Source organism: Esox lucius, chromosome 9 (assembly GCF_011004845.1).
Source record: "Esox lucius isolate fEsoLuc1 chromosome 9, fEsoLuc1.pri, whole genome shotgun sequence".
In the NCBI taxonomy this organism is placed as follows: domain Eukaryota; kingdom Metazoa; phylum Chordata; class Actinopteri; order Esociformes; family Esocidae; genus Esox; species Esox lucius.
This window is the reverse complement of record NC_047577.1, coordinates 9053670-9067284: the sequence shown is the minus strand read 5'-3', so window position 1 is coordinate 9067284 and position 13615 is coordinate 9053670. Positions and strand designations below refer to the sequence as shown.

Below are 13615 nucleotides of genomic sequence, written 5' to 3'. Positions count from 1 at the left end.
GTTCACCTGCTAACCACTATTTGGCGTCTTTGAGAACATTACATGACTGAGCTAATAGATTAGAGCGTAGGTCTTCAACCCTCTCCTGGGGACCCCCTTGCCATCTCACAGTTTAGTTTTAGCCCTGAACTAGCTCACCTGATTCAACAGGAAAAAGCTTGTTAATTAGTTAATAAGTTGATTTAGGTGTGCTAGCTCTGAGACACATCAGATAGATGGAATGGTTGGGGGGTCCCCAGGAGTGTGTTGAAGACCTATGGATTGGAGGGAAAACATTCATATTTGTAAAACATCTGAATACAATATGTAGTCATTCTTGACTTTTGTTTTGGTCAAGACCACTGTTAGAAATGTATAGTAAATTCTTACAAATATCTCTAAACAATCCACCAATGTACCAGCTGGGTTGTAAATATCCTCAGTCAACTTTGTTTTATAAGGGTAAAGAAAATGGCCACAAATGAGTTAATTGAAGGCCTGTGTTGCTACAGATTTGTTCTCACATCCCCCGTCATTTTCTTACCCTCCCGATCCCTCACTCTCACCTTTTCTCTTATTTTCTTCTCTGCCTGTCTGTCTGTATCCCTCCGTCTCTCTTTCCAACTCTCTGTCTCTTTCAGGGTGATAAGTAGATTTCCAGGGCTGAGGTTGGTGGTAGAGACTCTCATCACTTCTTTGAAGCCCATAGGAAATATCGTCCTCATCTGCTGTGCCTTCTTTCTCATCTTTGGCATTCTTGGCGTGCAGGTAGGACTACATCATTATAAACAGCAGCTTCTCTTTGTACACAACAGCTTTTTGACGCACCACAGTTTCTTTTAATACACAGACTTTTAGTACACAACCGCTTGTTTATACACAACATTTTATTACACAATCCCTTCTCTTAATACACATCTTATTACACAAACCCTTATCTTATTACACGATAGCAAGTTATAGTTTTACGTATTTTTTCACATATTTTACATCATATTTTATTTCGGTTGAAAACACAGACATTTTGGTTAAAATTCCCCTGTAACTCCAAACAATGAAGCATAATTCTTCCATCACCACTTCAATTAGTAACTGGGTTTGATAGTTCCAACTTTAATGTCAATCTAAACCAAAATGTGTCTTATTTGCAGTCAGTTTTTATTCAGTCTTGTCTATTTTCCTAACCTCACATTTGAAATGTTTTATGTATTTTATTTTTCTGTCAATTTTTAATAACACTTGTATCTTAAGTTCCTCATAATATTTTTCCTTCTTTCATCCGTTTTCATCTCCTCACTATGTGTGAAGTGTGCTGATTTTGTATGTATTTTGTTCTTTTCCGTGTGATTGGACGAGCCTGGTTGGACCTTTAAAACTCCTCACTGTGGAGATCAATCAATGAAGCCTGTCAGTCTTTTCATATTACTTCATGGGTTTTATGCTTTCTGAAAACATTATTATTAAATTACTTCAAATGCTGTTCTCTCATTGACTGATTATTCCTGGATTTTGTAGTGAAAATAATAAGCCTAGTTATAAAGACGAGCTGAATCTTTAGATGTAAAGATTTTTCAGAATTTTAAATATCTATCTTTCATGTAACCTAATCTCCCATCAGTTGAGTTCAAATGAAAAATGCTAAAGTTGAGCAGCGTACCTCATTTATGTTTTTCTGTCAACCCTAATCAGTAATGTGTGCACAATTTTTTTCTCTTAAAATCTCTTAAAATCTCTTAAAAGCCAACCACTATGATGACCACAATGGTAAAGTCGTTGCTAGTTTGTCCTAGGGGCTATATCATTATTCAGGCCTTTTAAATTGTAATAAAACTAATCAGCCAGTCAACAGGAAGAAAAAGAAGACAGAAACGTTTGTGTGACTGGGTTTTGTTTTTGAGGGGGGAGGCTTTTAAATACCTCCAATTACGTTCATCTATATGATGAGGAATGTAAACCATGGTGCATGAATGAACGTACTTCAACTGACCATACGTTGTTTTCCCCCAGTTTTTCAAGGGGAAGTTCTACCACTGTGTGGGCAAGAATGTGAAGAACATCACCAGCAAGTCCGACTGTATCCAGGCCAATTACCAGTGGAACAATCAAAAATACAACTTTGACAATCTGGGAAAGGTAGGTTGTAAAATGGCTTGGGAGTGTTGAGGCTGCACCCCTCACATTTTTGTAAATATTTGATTATATCTTTTCATGTGACAAAACTGAAGAAATGACACTTTGCTACAATGTAAAGTAGTGAGTGTACAGCTTGTATAACAGTGTAAATTTGCTGTCCCCTCAAAAAAACTCAACACACAGCCATTAATGTCTAAACCGCTGGCAACAAAAGTGGGTACACCCCTTAGTGATTATAACCTTTACTGTATTTTGGTGAAGGGAGATAATAACCAAATTCAAATTCAATTCAATTCAACTTTATTAGCATGACAGTTATTACAACCATATTGCCAAACCGGTACTCAAATTCAAAAACAAACAGTGAATAAAAAAAAAATATCGAACTATCTTAACCTGGTCGTTTAGCTCTTAAACTTCCCAAAAGTGCTGAACACAGCTTGATACTCTTACTTTGTACTTCTGCCAACAAACTCTGGTTACCAATGACTATGGAGTGGCTGTACAGGGGTGGAACTCTGACAAATTGCTCTCATGTGTTGTCAGTCAAATATCCTGACCGTCTACATGCATTACAACCACATGCAGACAAGTAGGCAAATGTGTATTATTTATTACATGCTACTATTACGGCAGCATAACTAAATATCACAGCCGCAAAGTCAGAGCGGTGCAGAGTTCGTGGAGAGAGAAAGTTTTGATTCTCTAAAGGTCAGGAAAAAAGCTGTATCAGCAACCACAGCCCAGAAAAAGGGGACGAACAAAGATTTTGTCTGACCTTATCAGGTAGTCCCTAATGTTGGTCTCATAAATCCTAACACTGTGTTTGACACTGAAACATTTATTATGTTTCGGAATATTCAACTACTACTGAGATTTAGAAGGAGAACATTTAAGTTTAAGGATGAGAAGCCCAAAAGGAGCAGCAAAATAAAACTGATGGTGTGTGTCTTTTTCTGTGTGTGAGATTTTGTGTTTTTGTGTGTTGTACATCTTTGAGCGTGTGCATATGAAGTGATTTTCCATAGTCATTGTTAGCTAATTAGGATGATAATCAAACAAACTAATTACAGAGCCTGGGAAACCTAGTTCATGAAGTTATACAGGTATAAGGATGATCTAGTTGCTGAATGAGATTTCTGGTAGGTCTGAATACTTAAAGGAGCGTGTGCAAATGAACATGAGGGTAAAAGTAGTGTGCACTATAGCTCTGTGCGTATGTATGTGTTAGTGTGTGTGTGTGTGTGTGTGTGTGTGTGCTCGTTTTTATTACCTTTTGGGGCCATTTTGTCCCCATAACTATAGTAAAACCTGAAAAACATGCTTCGTGGGGATATTTTTTAGGGCCCCCATGAGGGGAAAGTAAATTTCCGGCTCAGGGTTTAGGTTTATGGTCAAACGTTCAATACATATTAGAGTTAGAATTGGGGGGTTCTTTAAGGTCCAATCGTTGTTGGTTAAGTTTAGGGTTAAGGTTAGGCATTACATCTAGTTAAAGTTTAGGCGTAAATGTTACTGAGGTTAAGGTTAAGGTTAGGTTTAGGGTTAAGATTACTGCAAGGGAGCATGCAATTTAGTTTTTCAGGGCCCCGTGAGGATATAAAAACAAACGTGTGTGTGTGTGTGTGTGCATGTGTGCACGAGCCTGAGTCAGCAGAGTAAAGGAGCACAAAGCGAGAAACAGGAGATGCAATGTAGGAGGAAACCTAGCCAAAAAAAATTTTTGGCTTGTTAATCGCTGAACAACGCTAACACTACGCTAACACTACGCTACCCCCTCATAACCCGTTATAACATCAGCTACTTAGCCGTCTGGCGAGTTAAACCGGATGACTCATCAGCTCCTGATCTCTTCCCTTTTCTACAGTACATAATCCTAATGCCTGCCGTGTTTTACTGCTAAACTGCACAAAAGGGCCTTCAGGCGTTTTGATAGCCTGTTTTCAATTGTTGGTTCTGAGCTTCATTGGTAACTAAATGTTTGAGATACATATTGTTTATATACATTGTTTTAGTTTTTTGGTAACCCTTTATTTGAATGTACCCCACATCTGCCGCCAAATTTGGGTTTTCATTTACATCCACAAGTCACTATAAGGCCAGTGTTGTGTAGTTTCAGACATGTTTTATTCATTTCATTATATATTTTTAAACAAATCAAATGTCGGGGGCCTACCGGTTCATCATCATCATCATCATCATCATTGTGGTCAGTCTCACTCCAGCCCCTGACTGACCCCTACAGGCTCTGATGTCTCTGTTTGTGGTGGCGTCCAAGGATGGTTGGGTGGACATCATGTACCAGGGCCTGGATGCAGTGGGGATAGACAAGCAGGTAACGCTTAAACACACACACACACAGACACACACACACAGACACGCACACACAGACACACACACGCACAGAAAGAACTATTGATTGGAAAAGCAGACTCCGGAGGACACGTTTTCCAGCTGAGAACGATGTTCTGTGAGTCATCAGATTTCTACTGTAAATTGATCACCCAGACTAGAGGGTGATCAATTGAACCCGCTTCTTTCACTTTATTAAAAGCAACTGTGTCTCCCTCCGTCGTCTCCTCTCTCTCCCACCCCCACCCCTCCCCCCGGCTCTCTCCCTCCCCCTTCTCCCCTGTAGCCGATCATCAACCACAGACCGTCCATGCTGCTCTACTTCATCTCCTTCCTCCTCATCGTCAGTTTCTTCGTCCTCAACATGTTTGTCGGCGTGGTGGTCGAGAACTTTCAGAAATGCAGACAGAACCAGGAGGCAGAGGAGGCCAAGAGGATGGAGGAGAAACGACAGAGACGCTTGGAGAAGAAGAGGAGGAGTAAGTCGGGCGGGGGGGGGGGGCGCCAGGTTTATTTACTGCCAAGGGATGCGGAGAAAGGACAGAGATGAATTCTTGAAACCACATTGGTGAGGTAGTGATACAATGAGGTGTCTTGATAGAGAATATACAGTACGATGGACAACAGGGTCACACAGGAGGAAGATTAGCGGGAGGAGATAGGAGGGCTGTATCTGTAGGAGACATGGATAGGAAGATATGGATGAAGCGCTGTCATTAAAAGAAAGATGGAAAGAAGATAAATGACCTCACAGGAGATAACGTGAGGACAATCTCCCCATATGACATATCCCAGCCCCTCTCTGACTCTAACAGGTTAGGGTTAATGTCCATCGAGCCCAAGTGTAGTCGCCTCAGTGGGATTCTTTGGGGTTAATTAAGACTGATCACATATTTTGTCACCCTCAGTATACAATTTCTGCTCAAGCCGTTCTAACAGTCAGTATGGTTAATGTTTAACTTTTAGAAACAGAATAGCAGCTACCTGTGATTTGCTCTCAAATGTGCAGTTAATTACTGATTCCCATCTGTCAGACTCACTGACTTTAAGTTGAGAAAGGAGAGACAAACACAGACATGGAAAATTACACGGAAACAGACACAAACACGGAAACAGACACGGAAACGGAAACAGACACGGAAACGGACACAGACACGGAAACAGACAGAGACATGGAAACAGACAGAGAAACAGACACGGAAACGGAAACAGACACGGAAACGGAAACAGACACGGACACAGACACGGAAACAGACAGAGACACGGAAACAGACAGAGAAACAAACACGGAAACAGACACAGACACGTTGCCCGACAATGAGTGGAATATTTCTGTCTCTTCAGTAACATGTGCATGTCAGCCGACGGCATGTGTCTGATGATGACATTAACGGAGGACATTTCCTCTCATGCGAGACCGAAATATACACCTATCCAAGTGTAACGGGTCCGAACGTGGCAAACGCGTTTGAGCTCAGGGGCTTTTTGGCAAGAAGTTTGTTATCCAAGGGGTTTTGTCCAACCAAACCTGCACTGATATATATACGTGAAACCCATTGCCCTGTGACAACCCCCCCCCCCCCCCCCCCCCCCCCACAGAGGCTCAGAAGATCCCCTACTACGTCAGCTACAGCAACGGCCGTCGGTTGATCCACAGCCTGTGCACGAGCCACCACCTGGACCTCTTCATCACCTTCATCATCTGCGTCAACGTCATCACCATGTCCGCAGAGCACTACAAACCACCCCAGGTACCAACGGCCGGTGGTGGGGGGGGGGTCGCCGCGCGTTACGCGTTACGCGTGCCCGTGTGTGTGTGTGTGTGTGTGTGTGTCCGGGCTGATTGTCGTCATTCCGACTTCCCTTTGAGTGGCATGCGCATCTTTGATCTCGTGTAATTGTAGTGACTGGCCTTTGATGTATACAACGTCACCCTCACTCTCCACTCATGGTCTCTCCCTCTATCGCTTTATCTCTACATCTTTCCTTCCCCCTCTCTGCCTCCCTTTCCCTTCCGCTCCCTCTCTATCACTTTACTCCTCCTCCTTCTCTCTCTCTAGTCTCTGGTGACGGCTCTGAAGTACTGTAATTATTTCTTCACGGCCACCTTTGTGGTTGAAGCTCTTCTGAAGCTCATCGCCTTCGGCTTCCAACGCTTCTTCAAGGACAGGTACAGCTGCACTCACTCGCCTTCACACACGCGCGCACACGCACACACACACCCAGACACACACACACACACTGGGTGATAATGGAAATATATCTGTCTTTATTTCCTCCTTTGTATATCTGTCTATGGATTCACCCCTAATGTTTTGTAATGATTTATTGATGTGAAATTCTTTGAAAGGGACAAGTAATGCTTTGATCAATCGTTTTAATTCTGCAATGTCTTCCCAATGTAACTGGGTCATTACAACAGACACACACGTGTGTACACGCAACCTGGAATTCACATCAAAGTGAGGACCAAGATTTTTATTGTCCCTAACCCTAAAATGAACCCTAACCTTAACTGTAACCCCAACATAAGCCCAAAAAATCTAACTTTAACCCTAAAACTAACCTAATGTCCCTTGAGTGGGATGTAGTGTGTTTGTGTCACCTACCTGAGAACATATGCACTCACAATAAATGTGGATGAGAGCGTCCAAACAATGAGGAAGTACCTGTGTGAGTACGACCACGTTTACCCGCGTTGTTATGCTTCTGTTCTGATTTATAAACGGCCAGTTATCTGAAGCCTGGAAGAGACCGATATTCTGTGTGTGTATGGCTAGTTAGGGAATGCCAAGACAAGTATGTGTGTCTCAATAAAGTCATTATAATTTAATGCATGTCAATGATCTGACAGAAAATGTCCCCGATTACGATGGATGTTATTTGATGTGTACGATCCATGAAACATCCTGAATAACTACATTCCATTTGAAGTCTACTAAGTAGACCTGCTGATTCTATGAGCTGATTGATATATATATATATACACACACCCATATATATATACACACCCCCATATATATATATATATACACACCCCCATATATATATATATATATATATATATATATATATATATACATCAATCAGCTCATAGAATCAGCAGGTTGTAGACATAGTTGGATTGAGAGAATGACCAAGACAGGGACAGTGTGGGGGGATATGAGGACAGCAACAGGGAGTGTAGAGAGATATTGATCCAATGTTTTTTATTTAATTTTTTCATGTAGTGGAACATTTTAAATACCTTTGGTTAATTGTCTTAGGGATTGGACCCAGTTAACAGGGTTTCATGTCCCCTGGAGTTTAGCCAAATGTCTGTGTTTTATCTACCTAGACAGAACACACACACACACACACTCGTCTTCTCTAATTTCCTTAAGAACTTATCCAAGATGTTTAGACCCCATCAGGGGAGGAATGTGGGATTGATTGAACTGCCTTTCAGGAAATAATGTACAGTTATGATTGAAACATATGTGGATGTGTGTGTCTGTGTGTGGGTGTGTGTGTTCTCTGCAGGTGGAATCTGCTGGACCTGTTCATAGTGGTGTTTTCGGTGGTGGGCATCGTCCTGGAGGAGATGCACCACAACAACTTTCTACCCATCAACCCCACTATAATCCGAATCATGAGAGTACTGCGCATAGCAAGAGGTAGACACACACTATGTCCTCATGGTGCCAAGAAAAACCAAACCGCATGCTCCCTTGCCCTAATCTTAACCCTAAACCTAACCCTAACCCTAACCCTTACCCTAACCCTTATCTAAACCATAACCTTAACCTCAATAAAGTAACATTTATGCCTAAACTTTACCTATATCTAATGCCTAACCTTAGCCCTAAACTTAACCAACAAAGCCTGGACCTTAAAGAACCCCAAACTCTAACTATAAAATTAATTGTAAGTTTGACCCACACAGACAAACACACACACATTGACACACGGACACACACACACACACACACACATTGACACACAGATACACACACAGACACACACACACACACACACACATTGACACATGGACAGACACACGGACGGACACACACACATTGACACACGGACACACACACATTGACACACATTCACACACAGACACACACACTCACACATTGACACACATTCACACACAGACACACACACTCACACATTGACACACATTCACACACAGACACACACACACACACACATTGACCCACAGATACACACACAGACACACACACACATTGACACACGGACACACACACACACACACATTGACACACGGATACACACACACACATTGACACACGGACACACACGGACACACACACATTGACACACATTCACACACAGACACACACACACATTGACACACATTCACACACAGACACACACACACACACACACACACATTGACCCACAGATACACACACAGACACACACACACATTGACACACGGACACACACACACACACACACATTGACACACGGACACACACACACAGACACACATTGACACACACACACACACAGACACACTTTCCATATTCTACTGTGCATTCGACTCCCTCGTTGCCCTCCCCTTTCTCTCCCTCTCCACTCTCCTCCCCTCTCATTCTTCGGTTTTCCCTCCTTCCCTTTTCTCACCCTATCCTCCCTCCTCCCCGCTCACTCCTCACCTCTCCCGCCCCTTTATTTCCCACTCCTCCCTCCTCCCCTCTCACTTCTCCCCCAACTCCACTAATCCAGTTAGCTGACTAACTCTGTAATTCTGTATGATTGGTATGACATTGCTAGCTCTCTAAGAGCCCCTTAGCACACAAACTCTCACACACACACACACACACACTCACAAACACACACATCCTCACTAGCTGTGAGAGAAAAGATAATTATAAGACTAGTGTTTAATGGCTCGCCCCCTGCCTCGACTTTACACCCTCCACACTGGCATCGGAGAAATGCCTTCTGGGAAATGTCCGGTAATTCAGCTGATAGGTGGAATCACGATCTGACCTGTTCTTCTTCAATGCAGAGCTGGCCAAAGGCCGAAAGCCAGTCCTTTGTGTGAATTCTACAGCGACCAATGTTGCTGACCGCTTAGACAGCCTGAGAGGATCCAATAGAAGGTCACTTTTCATTGTGAAAGTACTTGTTTTTAAAAGTAATGTAAAGTAATCTAAAGAATAATGTAAAGTAATCTAAAGAGGAATATAAAAAAGTCGGACCTTCAGGACTTGACAATGGTCAATGTGAATCCTAAGATACACAAATGGTTGCTCTTAACGAGCGGTCCTGGAACCTCTCCCTGTACAGGCACCATGGACTCATTTAGTGAGAGGTTTGACTAGTCAGGACGCGTTGTTAACAGCACTAGGTTGTAGACTGGAGCATGTGATAATGATGTAGAGCTGGGTCGGTGTTTTTCTACCATCCCGTATCCCAGAAGGCATTTCTTCTCTTCCCAGGATAGTCTTGTTCTCTGGGATGTTACCAGTTACAGTACTGTGTGTCCTGGTTCTTTTCCTGTGACATGACATTTTCCAACTAGACCAGAAATTGGACAGTTGGGAATATGATACAATCTCGAACCTCGAGAAATTCCCATCTTTCCGTTTCATCTGCTCCCTGTCTTTCTCTCACTCCGTTATGACAAAGCTTCCCTTCCCCTTTCTGTCTCTCTCACTTACAATTACATTCCAATGTATAGGGAGTTATTTGCAAGTGAGAGTCACAAGAAACATCAGTTTGCATTCCCTAGACTGGTGGCACAGCACGGCACAGCAAAAAAGATAAAGAAAAAAGGCACTTTTACTATTTGATTATTAGCTTGGGGTCTCTGTCTTTCCCTCTTTAAATACTTGTCCCCTCTCCTGTCTTCCCCTAATGTCATCCTTCCTCTCTAGTGCTGAAGCTGTTGAAGATTGCTGAGGGGATGAGGGCTCTTCTGCATACGGTGGTACAGGCACTGCCTCAGGTGTGTATCCAGGGACCGTTTGTTCCTCTTCAGCGCACATGCTCATCCATAGCGACCTGGGGTGTTCAGATTAAGGCGCCACAGGCACAACACCATAAGAAAGCTGTACATGTCGACCGCTAATGTGTAGCCAATGACTACACTGGTAGGATGGCAGTGAAAACGGCATAGGAACAATTTTAATGTTGACCGCTAATGTGTCGCCAATGGCAACACTGGTAGGATGGCAGTGAAAACGGCATAGGAACAATTTTAATGTTGACCGCTAATGTGTCGCCAATGGCAACACTGGTAGGATGGCAGTGAAAACGGCATAGGAACAATTTTAATGTCGACCGCTAATGTGTCGCCAATGACAACACTGGTAGGATGGCAGTGAAAACGGCTTCGGGTACAGGTGGGCGTGGCCGCGAGGGCGGAGACGGCAGAGCTCGGGTAGGGATGTAAGTTTGGAGTCTGAAGGTCAGTTTCCCTTGCTGCTCTGAACCGCGGGTCACCGTGGTGGTGTTGCTTGTGGAGAGCAGCGTGGCGTTGTCCGGGTCGGTGCCAAGGTTGTTCTCCTTCAGAGAGGCGGGATTTCGGTGTAACACGCGTGGGGGGGGGGACGCGCTCAACCTGAAGAAATTAATAAATCACACCTTTTCGAGGTCAACAAGAGCCTCGACCACATTGTTTCACACTTCCCGATGGAAAAAAAGAAAAAACAAATCTCACTTGTTCACACCACCACCTGCACTTCAGCCAGATCTGCTTATTCATCCATCGACATGGGGAAGGTTGTTGAGATTTTGCTCGGGTGAACGATCGTGGATCGCTTATTGTGTTCTCCCAGCTCATCAAACATTGCTGGATTAGACTCACACATTGTAGGAGACTCGGGACTGTTTGTGTTGATTCAGGGTAGATGCACAGGGGACTGAATGCAGGGGAGCCAATAAATATGCGATATACTGTAGGTTTTTCAGGCGAGAAATATTTATTTCACGATGAATCAAAACCGTCAACCGAGGTTGAACAGTTTTCTCTCACATCTCGAGTGTGAGATCAAGCTAATGAATGACGGCAATAAGGTTTTCGTAGAATTGCTTCTCATAAGATGCCAAGATTTGTGGAGGACCGCGTGTTGCTACATCTTGTTCACATGGCGACAGGGAAGTGTAGTGGACATAGAGACTAGGGTCCAGGTTTGGACCAAGTCATGGTACAGGCAGTGTTTAGTCCTGATTTTGAGACCAACAGAGTTAAATAGGTTGTGAAACTTTTAACTGTATATTCTTCGGAGTATCTACTTTCCTTATGTTGTTATTTTGCATTACAGATAATTTGACACATCAGGGGTTATGGGAAGAGCTGGTGCCTCAGGGTTTTCTTTCACTGTTTGTTCTGTATCTCTTTGGATGGCAAAAACAACTCACACACACACATACAAGAAACCCACTCCAAGGATCGTATATCTTTCTGTCTTCTCTAGCTCAAATCAATAGCACTTTTTATACTTTCGCCCCCCCCCCCCCCCCCCCCCCCCCCCCCCCCCCCCCCCCCCCCCCCCCCCCCCGACGCTGTTGTCTTTTAGCCATTCTCTTTCTGACAGGCCCCATTGGTTTTCTTTTGGTTGTTGTTCTGGGGCTTATTACGGTTCAGAAAACCACCAACAGAACCATCAGTGGCTGCTCTAAGGGGCTTTGCAGGTGACAGTGACAACCAGGTTTTTAAAACACATTACACACTTATGCAAGCATAAATGCCGACTATTCCCCGGCTCATTGCCCACAAGCGGCCCTCTAAAGGACCTCTAAATGGATCTGTAAATGGACCTGTAAATGGCTACTTGTCATCCCAGGCAGCTTATGCCAGTTGTTCAAGGTTGTGACTGCGCTTCCTCAGAACATCCAGAGGTGCTGAACTCCACGGGGGGTTAAGATTCTTTAGCATCGGAAATGTGTGACTTAGTCTGTAATGAATTGCTAGTGAATTTAGATTTATTGAATTCATTCGTCCAATATAAGGAAGGATACTTAATTGTATTGATTGTTGATTAGCCAACTGTCTGTGTATTGAGGGGTCTTCCTAAAAACGCAGCATTTCATCCGGAGTAGGCGTGGCTATGGAACACGCAACTTCCAGACTGCGCTCCCAAATGACGTGTTTTTAGGGAGACCCGTGTATTGGATGACGTTGATGTAAAGGATGACGGAGGATATGTTGTTTGACCGTCGACCCTCAGGTGGGAAACCTGGGCCTGCTGTTTGTGTTGCTGTTCTTCATCTACGCTGCCCTGGGGGTGGAGTTGTTCGGAAAGATGGGTAAGTTCCTAGGAATTTCACCAGCAGAAAGACAGTCGCTGTTACATGCGTATCCCAACCCCTACTAGTCCAATTGCCAAGGTTACGAGGTTCCAAGCCTGTTCTATTGACTCCAAACCCCCCCCCCCAAAAAAAATTAAAATCTAAATGGTCTATGAAGGCCTTAACTGAGACTGCTCTTAACCATGGGCATTACAGTTTTTCTCGATTGCTAACAAGCATCGGTCAATACTGAAACCACTATAACAAAACTCTTCACACAGTCAGCATTTCTAACATGCATCTTGGCCAAACAGTTAATCTCACCTCCAAACTCACTAAAACCACCAAAACAAACTTGTCTCAAAACAAACTTGTTCCACCAAAACAAGCTTGTTCCACCAAAACACTGGCAACAATTCTCACTCAGAAACACACAGTCACTCATAACACACTGATCTTAAAAACACTAACAACAGGGAGCATTACAGCAATGACAAATATTCATCTTGTAAGTTTTGTAAATAATTTTTCACATAAATCACCATTTGATCAATTAAGAAGAACGCCTCACTTTATTTACTGTACTAATGAATACAAACAACAATGAATCAGAAATGCAGCAATTTGAAGGAATATCCTTTATTTTGTCAACATCTTTGCATTTAGTAAATTATACTTTTGAAAAATAATAAGTAAAAAATATAAAAACAAGTCCCCACATTCCAGGGCTGCAATAATAACAAACAAACATCAACAAGTATAGTATAATCACTAGCCTCTCTGTATTGTAGGGGCCAATGAGTGGTTTGTGTAACAGCAAACCATCATTGGACAGTGCTGCACACATTGTGATGTTAGCACCTCTCTGGCCTGGGACATCCACAGTGGCTCACTGACCAAT

General features: G+C 43.1%; 1 protein-coding gene across 1 annotated transcript in view; it reads left to right on the top strand.

Moving 5' to 3' along the window:
- LOC105030898 (voltage-dependent T-type calcium channel subunit alpha-1I) overlaps window positions 1-13615 on the top strand; it is a 94127-nt gene that overhangs the window by 55190 nt on the left and 25322 nt on the right. The window contains exons 22-30 of the mRNA XM_034294483.1: window positions 621-747; window positions 1987-2112; window positions 4358-4447; window positions 4751-4943; window positions 6064-6215; window positions 6525-6634; window positions 7987-8120; window positions 10359-10429; window positions 12654-12732. Of these exons, the coding sequence (XP_034150374.1) occupies window positions 621-747; window positions 1987-2112; window positions 4358-4447; window positions 4751-4943; window positions 6064-6215; window positions 6525-6634; window positions 7987-8120; window positions 10359-10429; window positions 12654-12732 (1082 nt within the window). The remainder of the gene's footprint in view (window positions 1-620; window positions 748-1986; window positions 2113-4357; window positions 4448-4750; window positions 4944-6063; window positions 6216-6524; window positions 6635-7986; window positions 8121-10358; window positions 10430-12653; window positions 12733-13615) is intronic.